At 35.4% G+C, this 12,516-nt stretch overlaps 1 protein-coding gene across 1 annotated transcript in view; it reads right to left on the reverse strand.

The window, feature by feature from the left end:
* Nucleotides 1–550: 550 nt before the first annotated feature.
* LOC137645097 (uncharacterized) overlaps nucleotides 551–12,516 on the reverse strand; it is a 22,170-nt gene continuing 10,204 nt past the window's right edge. Inside the window, exons 2-3 of the mRNA XM_068377944.1 lie at nucleotides 2,680–3,065; nucleotides 551–926 (exon numbers count right to left, since the gene is read on the reverse strand). Of these exons, the coding sequence (XP_068234045.1) occupies nucleotides 635–926; nucleotides 2,680–3,065 (678 nt within the window). The 3' untranslated portion in view covers nucleotides 551–634. The remainder of the gene's footprint in view (nucleotides 927–2,679; nucleotides 3,066–12,516) is intronic.

The following is a 12,516-nucleotide window of genomic DNA, read 5'->3' on the forward strand; positions in this document are numbered from 1 at the left end:
CTTCCGACAAAGGAACTACAATATTTTTCAAATGCATAACCTGACGTCTTTCTTCTTCTTCAAGTCTTTCAACAAAGGAACTACATTATATCGACGAGAATTATTAATACACGTCTTCGGGGCTTCAAGTAACGATTGTCACATCGAGTAAACTGTCCAATCGCAATTGCAAAAGTCTGACTAGGGGCGAAGGCCATAATACTTCGAGGTGAACGCCCGGAGACCTCGAGCTTCCTCACCTTCAGAGGCCTTGCGAAGACCCATAACACGGGACTAACTTCATCTTAGTACAAAGAAGAGAAATAAATAATCATAGGAGAAATTGTCGCTTATCTTGTTGGTACTCTAGATAAACTAGATAATCTAGTAATCTAATAATTTGTTGGTTTACTAGATACACTAGTCCCTCTCTGCATTAATTAGATGAAATCATTTGGCTACTCTCGTACGTCTGTGTAAGATGAAATCTAGATGACAAAAAAAAAAGGGACATCGAATCTCACCAACTCAGCGTTAACGAAGTGGCTGAAATACCACGCTGAAGTACCAATTAACAGCGTAGTACACGAAAAACCATCAAGTGGAACCCCGGGGAACACGGAAGAACACGGTGGAGCCCAGAGGAACAAGGGACTCAATTAATGTTATGTTGCCACCACGCCAAGGCTTCCAGGAGGTCCTGTTCTTCCCGGCCGTAGTTTCTAATCTCCTCGTTGCCTTCTGTCTTGATGACGCCCAAGGGCAAACTGGAGGGAGACGTGGAAGAGGAGGAGGAGGTGGTACTCGTAGGGGAGGTGTTGGTCCCCGGAGGCTCGGCTGTACTTCCTGGAGGAGTGAATTTCTGCTCGTAGAAGGAGCTGGTGGGGGATATGTCGGAGCTGTTGCAAGGGGATGTCCGGAGGAAGGCGCCGTCTGGGCCATCGTATCTGTAAAAGGGGAACAATAGGGTTTTTTTAGCTTTTGATAAACAGTTCCGTCCTTACGATAGATGAATAGTTACACTTCTACGATAGATAAATAGTTCCGTCCCTACGATAAATGAGTATTTCCACTTCTACGATAGAGGAATGGTTCCGTCCCTACGATAGATAAACAGTTACATTTTTACGACAGATAAATATTCCACCTCTACAATAGACAAATAGTTCGTCCCTACGATAGTTAAACAGTTCCACTTCTACGATACATAAATAGTTCCACTTCTACGATAGATAAATAGTTCCACTTCTACGATAGACAAATACTTCTATCCCTAAGTTAGATAAGTAATTCAACTTCTACGATAGACAAATAATTTCATCCTTACGATAGACAAATAGTTCCCTTCCTATGATAAATAAATAGTTCCACGTCTACGATAGACAAATAGCTCCGTCCCTACGATAGACAAACAGTTTCATCTCTACGATAGATAAATATCCAACCTCTATATTAGATAAATATCTCTACTTATATGATAGACAAACAGTTCTCTATCTCTACTATGGGATAAATAGTTCTACTTCTACGATAAGCAAATAGTTCCATCCCTACGATGAATAAATAGTTCCATCCCTACAATAAATAAATAATTCCACTTCTACGATAGACAAATAGTTCGAGCCCTATGATAAATAAATAGTTTATAGATAAATAGTTCCACATCTACGGTAGACAAATAGTTCCATCCCTACGATAAATAAATAGTTCCATTCCTACAATACATAAATAGTTCCACTTCTACGATAGACAAATAGTTCCATCCCTACGATATATAAATAGTTCCACTTCTACGATAGACAAATAGTTCCATCACTACGGTAAATAGATAGTTCCACTTCTACGATAGATACACAGTTCTATCCCTACGACAGACAAATAGGTTCATATCTACGATAAATAATCCATCCCTACGATGCATAAACAGTTCCACTTCTACGATAGACAATTAGTTCCATATGACATAAATACAAAGAGATTTCAATCGATAATATAAAGCCATATTCTCTTAGGAAATCTATCCATTTATTTATTCAATTTATTCATCTATTGTGAGTAAGGCTGACAATTGCTGTTACAGTTCTATGAGAAAAATTAATCAAATCTCAAAGGTCAAAACCTAGTTTTAACAGCTGATGAAAATGTGATTGATTATTATTATTATTATTATCATTATTATTATTATTATAATTATTGTTGTTGTTGTTGTTACTTGCTAAGCTACAAACCTAGTTGGAAAAGAAGGATCCTATAATCCCAAGAGCTCCAACAGGGACAAATAGCCCAGTGAGGAAAGGAAATAAGGAAATAAATAAACTACAAGAGAAATTATTATTATTATTATTACTATTATTATTATTATTATTATTATTATTATTATTACTTGCTAAGATGCAAACCTAGTTGGAAAAAGCAGGATGCTACAAGCCCAAGGGCTCCAACAAGGAAAATAGGCCAATGAGGAAAGGAAATAAGGAAATTAATAAATTACAAGAAAAGCTATTATTATTATTATTATTATTATTATTATTATTATTATTATTATCTAACCTACAACCCTAGTTGAAAAAGCAAAAAGCTATAAGCCCAAAGGCTCCAACAAGGAAAAACAGCCCAGTAAGGAAAGGACACAACGAGAAAATCAAGTATTCTAAAACAGTAACGACATTAAAAACAAACACATTCCTTCTTTGTCCTCACCTCATCTGTCCCAGACCCTGATAAGTATCCTCAGCAGTCGGCAGTTTGAGAATATGCGGCTCAATACCCTGGTGGTGGGGATGCAGGAACACCTGGGGAGGCAGCTGTTGGTGGTGATAGTGGCCGGCGGAGGAGGAGGACGCTGAGGTGCTGGAGGTAGTGGAAGAGGAGGAGGTGGAGGAGGTTGAACTCAAAGGAAGCATCCCCTGGAGATGGTGGGGGTGAATGTGGTGGGGTTGCGTGACAGCCGGGGGGTGATTATCCAGGAGCAGCTGTAAGCCCCGGATGTACTCGACAGCGCAGCGCAGGGTCTCCACTTTGCTGAGCTTCTTCTTGCGGGCGGCGTGGGGCACGTGCTGGCGGAGGATGGCGAAGCCCTGGGATACCTGAAGGATGGGGAGAAGACTCGATTTTAGATGAGGGTGGGGTGTCTTTGGGGGCAGGATGTTGTTGGAAAGGGTAGGGTGATTTAAATTGATTATGGGAAGTCTTATCTGGTTTTAAGATGATATATTGTAATCTTGACTTGCGACAGTATAGAGGCTCTTATGTTGCTTGCTTGAACTTTTAAAATTACTCAATTTTGGATGGATTGGGGGCCGGATGTTGTTAAAGAGGGGGGGTTAGTAGGGTGATTTAAATGGATTATGGAAGTCTTATCTGGTTAAGATGATAAGTTGTGTGATCTTGACGTGCGTCAATATAGAGGCTCTTCGAGTTGCATGCTTAAACTTTTAAAATTTTGAAATTAAAGACTCAATTTTAGATGGATCAGGGGCCGGGTGTTTTTAGAGGGGAGGGGGGATGGTAGGGTGATTTAAATGGATTATGGGAACTCTTATTGGTTAAGATAAGTTGTGATCTTGACTTGCGTCAGTATAGAGGTTCTTCTGGGTGCTTGCTTGAACTTTTAAACTTAAAAAATTCCTTTTTAGAGGGAGTGGGGGCTGGATATTGTTAGAGAAAAGGGGGGGGGGATGGCAGGGTGATTTTAATGGATTATGGGAAGTCTTATCTGGTTAAGATGATAAGTTGTGATCTTGACTTGCGTCAGTATAGAGGTTCCTTGAGTTGCATGCTTGAACTTTTAAAATTTTGAAATTAAAGACTCAATTTTAGATGGATTGGGGTCCGGATGTTATTAGAGGGGAAGGGGGAGAGTAGGGAGGTTTAAATGGATTATGGGAAGTCTTATCTGGTTTTAAGATGATAGATTGTAATCTTGGCTTGCAACAGTATAGAGGCTCTTCTGGTTGCTTGCTTCAACTTCAAATATTCATTTTTAGAGGGAATGGGGTCCCGGATGTTGTTAGAGGGGTAGAAGGGTGATTTAAACGGATTATGGAAGTCTTATCTGGTTAAGATGATAAGTCGTGATCTTTACGTGCGTCAATATAGAGGTTATTCCAGTTTCTTGCTTGAACTTTTAAAATTACTCAATTATAGATGGATTTGGGAGCTGATATTGTTAGAGTGGTAGGGGAGAGAGTATGAGAATTCAAATGGATTATGGGTAGTCCTATTTGATTTTAAGATGCTATGTGGTGAACTGGACTTACGTCAATATAGTCTATTGAAATTAAAGGCTCAATTTTAGAGGGATTAGGGGCCGGATATTTTTAGAGGGGAGAGGGGGAGATAGGGTGATTTAAATAGATTATGGGAAGTCTTATTTGCTCCTAAGATTCCAAGTGGTGAACTGGACTTACGTCAATATAGTCTATTCTGGATGCTTGTTTGGACTCTTAAACTTTGAAAGGTTTCGTTTCATGATGAATTGATTGTTCATCTAATGTTAATAACAAACAAATATTCGGCAATTATTTCAGCTCTGAATGCAGGAATCAATTGATTCATTACTATAAAAACATAAACTAAATCTATCTAAGCCAAGAAATAAAATGCACACCAGTTAAAACAAGATGTCCAGCTAAGGAATTTATCGTATCCTTAATGTCCGCCGACACTGGATCTTTCTACGGGAGACTAAAGAAGCCTTAATCTAATTATCTGCAGATTAAAGGCAAAGAGGGGAGAGCTTACCGAGGGGCGCAAAGCCCTTCAAAGGAATGGAGAGGAAGACTGTGGTTAAAGGGGCGACCTTGAGACGGAGGCGCTGACGAGGGTGGACGAAAGGAAGCGACTTGAAAACTATTCTGGCATCTTTTAGCATCTTGCTGCCATAACTTTGGACCACTTATTCAATAACTGATTGATCTAGTCCGTGATCTAGCGTTGCAAATTAGCCTTAATGTGTTTAAAGGTTTAAAGGCCACTCATGAATGGCAGAGACAAGTGACAGTGACAATGCCATAGCTATATACCTTGATAATTCTTACGTTTTTAATCTGTTTACCTATATACCTGTCTTGAGGACTTTGCACGCGCGTTGTTCATATGTATATGTGATCAGTCTCTATGCCTCTAGGGCATTGTCCTGCTTGCTAGGGTAAAGGCACTGTCCCTTGCCTTTATCATTCATGAGCGGCCTTTAAACCTTTAAAACCTTCTTTCTGCTCTAGTCAATTCTTTTCAGTGAGGCAGATTTGTACCGACTCACAGGGGTGCCCTTTCGAATCGGAAAAGTTTCCTGATCGCTGATTGGTTGGACAAGGTAATTCTAACCAATCAGAGAGCAGGAAACTTTTCCGAGCTAAAAGGGCACCGCTGCGAGTCAGTGCAAATGTGCCTCATTAAAAAGAATGAGTATAGTTACCTGTATACATCAATAATTCATACGTTTATATGTTTACCTATATACCTATCTCGGGGACTTTACACCATCTTATAGCTATTTACCTGTATACCTTGATAATTCATACGTTTTTAATCTGTTTACCTATATACCCCTCTTGGGGACTTTGCACGCTCATTGTTCATATGTGTATGTGATCAGTCGCTATGCCTCTAGGGCATTGTCCCGCTTGCTAGGGTAAAGGCACTGTCCCTTGCCTTTACCATTCATGAGCGGCCTTTAAACCTTCAAAACCTCATTCCTGCTAGTTAACTGTGTACCTTAAAAATTCATATGTGGATAAGACAATGATGAAGGGTAGATGGAGATGATTTGGGCATGCTCTTCGCACTCCCCAAGAGAGATTAGTTCACCAAATGTTCAGTTAGGCTCCACAAGGCACTAGAAGAGTAGGAAGACCCAGGCCTACATGGCTGAGGACTATGAAGCATAAAGTAGGAGATTAGGAATGGAGAAATATTGAATCAAAAGCTCAAGATAGAGACGACTGGCGAAATCTAACCGAGGCCCTTTGCGTCAATAGGCGTAGGAGGAGATAATAATAATATGTTTACCTATATACTCGTCTTGGAGACTTTCCACGCATTCTAAAATAGCAAAAAAGGTTATTGACCATCGTCGGTCAAAACGATGAAGAAATATCGTGCAATTACTTATGCAACTTAAAGGTAGCTGTCACAAAGATTTCCCATTACTTATTGGGACTTACTGACCATATGGGCACTCGACCAAGGCTCATAAAGTACTTACGGATCTTGCGTTAAACATTAATACTTATTTACATCTCATGTAGACTTGTTGAATACCTTTCTCCCTAACGAACGTAATTGTATAGTGGTCGGATCATGTCCGTCTTCTGGATTAGTATGCAATTTTTTTTTTTTTTTTTTACGTGTGTTTTGTTGTGAGTAGTTCTAGCAGTGTATTGTCAGGTTGTCTATGTGTAGGAATGGCAAAAAATCTCTGTTGTCTATTTTATCTTTTTTATTTATGTGAAAATGGTTACATACGTATAATGTGTATATATATATATATATATATATATATATATATATATATATATATATATATATATATATATATACACACATATATATATATATATATTAGAGAGAGAGAGAGAGAGAGAGAGAGAGAGAGAGAGAGAGAGAGAGAGAGAGAGAGAGAGAGAGAGATGCCATTTTCCAAATCCTATCTGGTTGCTGAATCAAGGCTGAAACCCCATTTAAACTTTAACAAAATTAGATGCACTCTATCTATCTATCTATACTCTGAAGTATCACGAAACTAGTCAGGACTTAATCTTATATTTCCTATTTTCCTTTTCCCTGTGGTTCTTTTGCATCTGAACACCAAGTTTCCCTGTGATTTTTACGCATATATATATATATATATATATATATATATATATATATATATATATATATATATATATATATATATATATATATACAATGTATATATATATATTATATATATAATGTATATATATATGTATATATATATATATATATATATATATATATATATATATATATATATATATATATATATATATATATATATACAAGTGTATCTATATTTGAAAATGGACTTGGAAAATGAGATACTTTTCTTCTATCCTCTTCCTTTTATACTTACACACATACACACACACGCACACACACACACATATATATATATATATAGATAGATAGATAGATAGATAGATAGATAGATAGATAGATAGATAGATAGAGTCAATTAAAAGCTTTTGGCCCATTATTCCATAAAGGATAAACTTCCCTTAAAAAAAAAGAGAGAAATAGGAAGTAGTGGATGGGAGGGAATGATAACAACAGGGGCTTGAATTGAGGGATGGGGGATAGTCATGTCAGTCATTGGAGGGGGGGAGGGGGGTTGTTTCCGTTTTCTTTGTCCTTTTTCCCCGTGACCTTTTATCTGTGTCTCAACGTTAGATGTTCATTCGCTTGGAGCTCAACTGTTGAGGTAACCAATTGAGATTATTATTATTGCTGTTTTTATTATTATTATTATTATTATTATTATTATCATTATTATTATTATTATTAGTAGTAGTAGTAGTAGTAGTAGTAGTAGTAGTATTATCATTATTATTATTATTATTATTATTGTTAATATTTCTGGCTAAGTTACAACCCTAGTCGGAAAAGCAGGATGCTATATTATTGCTACTATTATTATTATTATTATTATTATTATAGTTATTATTATTACTATTATTATACTTACCTGCTAAGTTACAACCCTAGTTAAAAAAAATAGGATGATATAAGCCAAAGGGCTCCAACAGGGAAAAATAGCCCATTGTGGAAAAAAGGTAATAATAAGCTACAAGAGAAGAAAGAACAATTAAAATAAACCACTTTAAGAATAGCAACAACACTTAAATAGATCTTTCATATATATATATATATGTATATATATATATATATATATATATATATATATATATATATATATATATATATATATATACACATATACCTTTTCCCCAAATTTTATAAACCAATTAAAATTAGTTATCTGATATTTGGCAGACACAAATCATCATCTCCCAATAGTTAACCTTTTATAAAACCAAAATAACATTTCAGTGATAAAGAAAATATTAAACCTATCTATTTTATGTTTACTTTATTACCCTTTTATAAGAAATAAAAAAATATAACAATTGTCTCTGCTCTAGTAAGTTCATTTCTTTAAATTTATCTCACAATATCTATTCTAAGAAATAATATTAGGAAGTTAAAGTTTATGTTAATGTTTTTTAAACAATGGAAGTCTGTGAATGTCTGAACATGTTCCCAGCAAATGTTTTCATGTTGAAAAGGCTTACATAAGTCCTTTCATAGTTTATATATAAAATATCTTTTTAATGTTGTTAATGTTTTTAAAATATCTTATTTTAATTTTTCATTACTTCTTATATCGTTACTTCCTTATTTCCTTTCCTCACTGGGGTATTTTCCCGCGTTGGAGCCCTTGGGTTTATAGCATCTTGCTTTTCCAACTAGGGTTGTAGCTTAGGTAATAATAATAATAATAATAATAATAATAATAATAATAATAATAATAAAAATAACAATAATGATAATAATAATAATAATAATAATAATAATAATAATAATAATAATAATAATAATAATTATAATAAAGATGATAATAATAATAATAATGGTATTGATAATAAAAAGATAAATTTGTTGATTTTATTCCATTAAATAAAGTTAAAATATATCTCAATGTGTTTCTCCCAATAAACATTAATTTTGTAAAAGGAAGATTATCTAAATTTGGCTTAAGTAAAAATGCTTGTCTTACGAATTAATCCTTCCAAAAACATCAATAATTGTAGATTATTAACATGATTAGTAATACTAACCCCTAACAATTCCTTTCCTTTCCTCACTGGGCTATTTTTTCCTGTTTGAGTCCTTAGGCTTATAGCCCTCTGCATTTCCAACTAGGGGTGTAGCTTAGCTAGTAATAATAATAATAATTATAATAATAATGATAATTATTATTATTATTATTATTATTATTATTAACATTATTATTATTATAATTATTATTATTATTATTATCATTATTATTAAAGATAATAATAATAATAATAATAATAATAATAATAATAATACCCAAATTTTTATCAAATGCAACAAGAAACAGGTAAACAACATATAGCCTTAAGCATAGAATGAACTACACACATGAACTACACAAACAGGAAGCTGGGAAAGAAATATCTTTGACCCTCGCTCGTCAATTATTCTCCCAAACATCTGAAGTTGCCAAGAAGTCTTCACTTGCCAAGAAATAACAAAGGAGAATAATTCCCTGACAAATAGCATCATATATTCCGATGAGGTATTAAGCGGGTTTTTCACGGTCGGACGGTTCGTCGAACGCAGTTGTCGAACTCGGTTGTCGAACCCGGTTGTCGAACCTGTTTGTCAAACGGTTTGAAGAGGTGGAGTCACCCATAAATGTATGAGGTTTAAAGGTCGCTCATGAATGGCAGAGGTAAGGGACAGTGACATTGCCCTAGCAATCAGGACAATGCCCTAAAGACTGACCATATATTATATGATCAGCGCCCAAGCCTCCTCTCCACCCAAGCTAGGACCAGGGAGGCCTAGGCAGTGGCTGCTGATGACTCAGCAGATAGACCTATAGGCTCCCCCAAACCCCCCAAACTTAGCTCACAAGGATGGTAAGGTTGCAGACCCTAAAGGCACCAACGAGTCTGAGCGGGACTCGAACCCCCGACTGGCAAACACCAGGCAGAGACGTTACCAATCAGGTCACAGCAACCTGGTTGTCGAACCCTGTTGTCAAACGGTTTGAAGAGGTGGAGTCCGCCATAAATGTATGAGGTTTGTGGATGATGAAGTCTCGGCCATAAAAGTCAGGTGAGAACAGACTTCGAACCGTTTGATGAGCGTGTTCGACAACCAAATACCCCGTTCACATGTTCGAACATCACTTCAAACACTTGCCTGTCGAACCGCGTTCGATATTGTAAACCTGCTTTTCCATTCATGCAATTATCACACGGGCCATAATGCTTAAGCCGCGAACATCTATCTTGCGTCGCTCCCAAATGCAAATTGTTCATACGTTCGAACATCACTTCAAACACATATCTGTCGAACCACGTTCGACGAACCATTCGACAGTGCAAACCCACCTTTACATTCGTGCAATTATCACACAGGCCATAATGCTTAAGCCTCGAAAAGCGATCTGTGTCGCTCCCAAATACAAATTGCTCTTTTTACATCTCCACTGTTTTCTCTCACATCTCAGTTTACGACTTCGCATAAAGACCGAATTTACACGTCTGCGGTTCGCGAGGTCAGCTGATATACAATTTCCTCGGCGTCTTAAAGTCATACTTAGGCGAGTGATTCGAAATTGTTACTCCCGGACACTTAATATCTCTATTTTACGATCCGAAAGCATAAACTTTATGATCTCGAGATGCATTGAGATGATAATGCGAGTGATTTCATTCGTTGAGGGATTTTTTTCTTAATCATTTGATTAATGCGAAGGTACTTTAATGTTCCTCCGGATGCTGTATTTCATGGTTCTTTCACAATGAGTTGGCTTTTAGAACGATTCGTATGTAGGTAGCAATACGTGGTAAGTGTGGTATGTACGTCAGCATTGATTCCAATTTTATCTTATTATTATTATTATTATTATTATTATTTTTATTATTTTTCATTATTATTATTGTTGTTATAATTATTATTATTATTATTATTATTATTATTATTATTATTATTATTATTATCATTACTTGCTAAGCTACAACCCTAGTTTGAAAAGCAGGATGCTATAGGCCCTAGGGCTGCAACAGGGAAAATAGCCTAGTGAGGAAAGGAAATAAGGAAACTGCCATAGAATTAATTAACAATAACAACATTAAAATATACTTTTCATTTATAAACTATAAACACTGAAAGAACCAAGAGAAAGAGAAATAAGATAGAACAGTGTGCCTGAATGTACCCTCAAGCAAGAGAACTCTCTCCCAAGACAGTGATACACCATGGTACAGAGGCCATGGCTCTACACAAGACTAGACAACAATGGTTTGATTTCAGAGTGTCCTTCTCCTAGAAGAGCTGTTTACTATAACTAAAGAGTCTCTTCTACCCTTACCAATATGAAATTAGCCACTGAACAATTACAGTACAGTGATTAACCCCTTGGGTGAAGAAGTGTTTTGTAATCTCAATATTATCAGGTGTATGAGGAAAGACGAGAATCTGTAAAGAATAGGCCAGACTATTCGGTGTATGCGTAGGCAAAGAAAAAATAAGCCGTAACCAGAGAGAGGGATCCAATGCATTACTGTCTGGCCAGTCAAAGAACCAATAACTCTCCAGTGGTAGTATCTCAACGGGCGGCTGGTGCCCTGGCCAACCTACATCTAAGATTAACATGAACAGATGCAGGTTAAACCACCATTGGTAAAAAAATGTTAATATCATGAACTATGAGAGAAATGAAATCTTCGAAGAGGAGTAGATAAAAATGAAAAATTTTAATACAAGGAAAACAAAGAATAACTCCTGGAAATTACGTCAAATTCAACAGATATCAATTGATTTATGTGATTTTTCCATTGTGGAAAAACTTTGCCATTTTTTCCAGGGAAAGATGATATAGAACAAGCATGAAATTGGTGTCTTTAAAAAACTAAAACTTTGCAATTTTTCGAAGGATGATATGGAACACGCAAGACATTATTGTCTTTAAAATTCTAATATAACTCATTAGCATCTAAGAAATTTGAAGTATATTTAACATCCGAATGTTAGATTTTTCAACAGTAATGAAATAACATATGTACACATTTAAACAAACATATACACACTTTCTGATTAGGGATACATTAACGGGGTGAAAGTACTTGTGTATCACCATGATATTGTACTAGTCAGGTGCACCCATACTAGGTTGGTCTGCTGTGAACGATCAGACTAAAGTCCCCTACCATCACCAATCTGCAGTGGCCAGCGTGGTGATGAAAACTGGCCAAACCCCAGATGTGAATAAGGATATGCCTGAGGCCTTTTGTTCTGCAGTGGTCTAGCAACGGCAGCATTTGTTGTTGTTTTATATATATATATATATATATATATATATATATATATATATATATATATATATATATATATACTGTATATATATGTATATATATAATAATATATATCTATATATAATATATATATATATATATATATTATATACATACACACACACATATATATATATATATATATATATATATATATATATATATATATATATATATATATATATATGTATATATATAATATATGTATATACATATATATATATATATATATATATATATATATATATATATATATATATATATATATATATATAAGAAATGGCCAAACCCCAGAGATTAATAAACGCATCTGTGGCCTTTATCCTACAGTGGACTAGAAACGGCTGCATTTATTATTGTCGATACACACATACACATGTATGTGTATGTGTGTATATGCATA

The sequence above is a fragment of the Palaemon carinicauda genome, chromosome 8, assembly GCF_036898095.1.
Source record: "Palaemon carinicauda isolate YSFRI2023 chromosome 8, ASM3689809v2, whole genome shotgun sequence".
Classification (NCBI taxonomy): domain Eukaryota; kingdom Metazoa; phylum Arthropoda; class Malacostraca; order Decapoda; family Palaemonidae; genus Palaemon; species Palaemon carinicauda.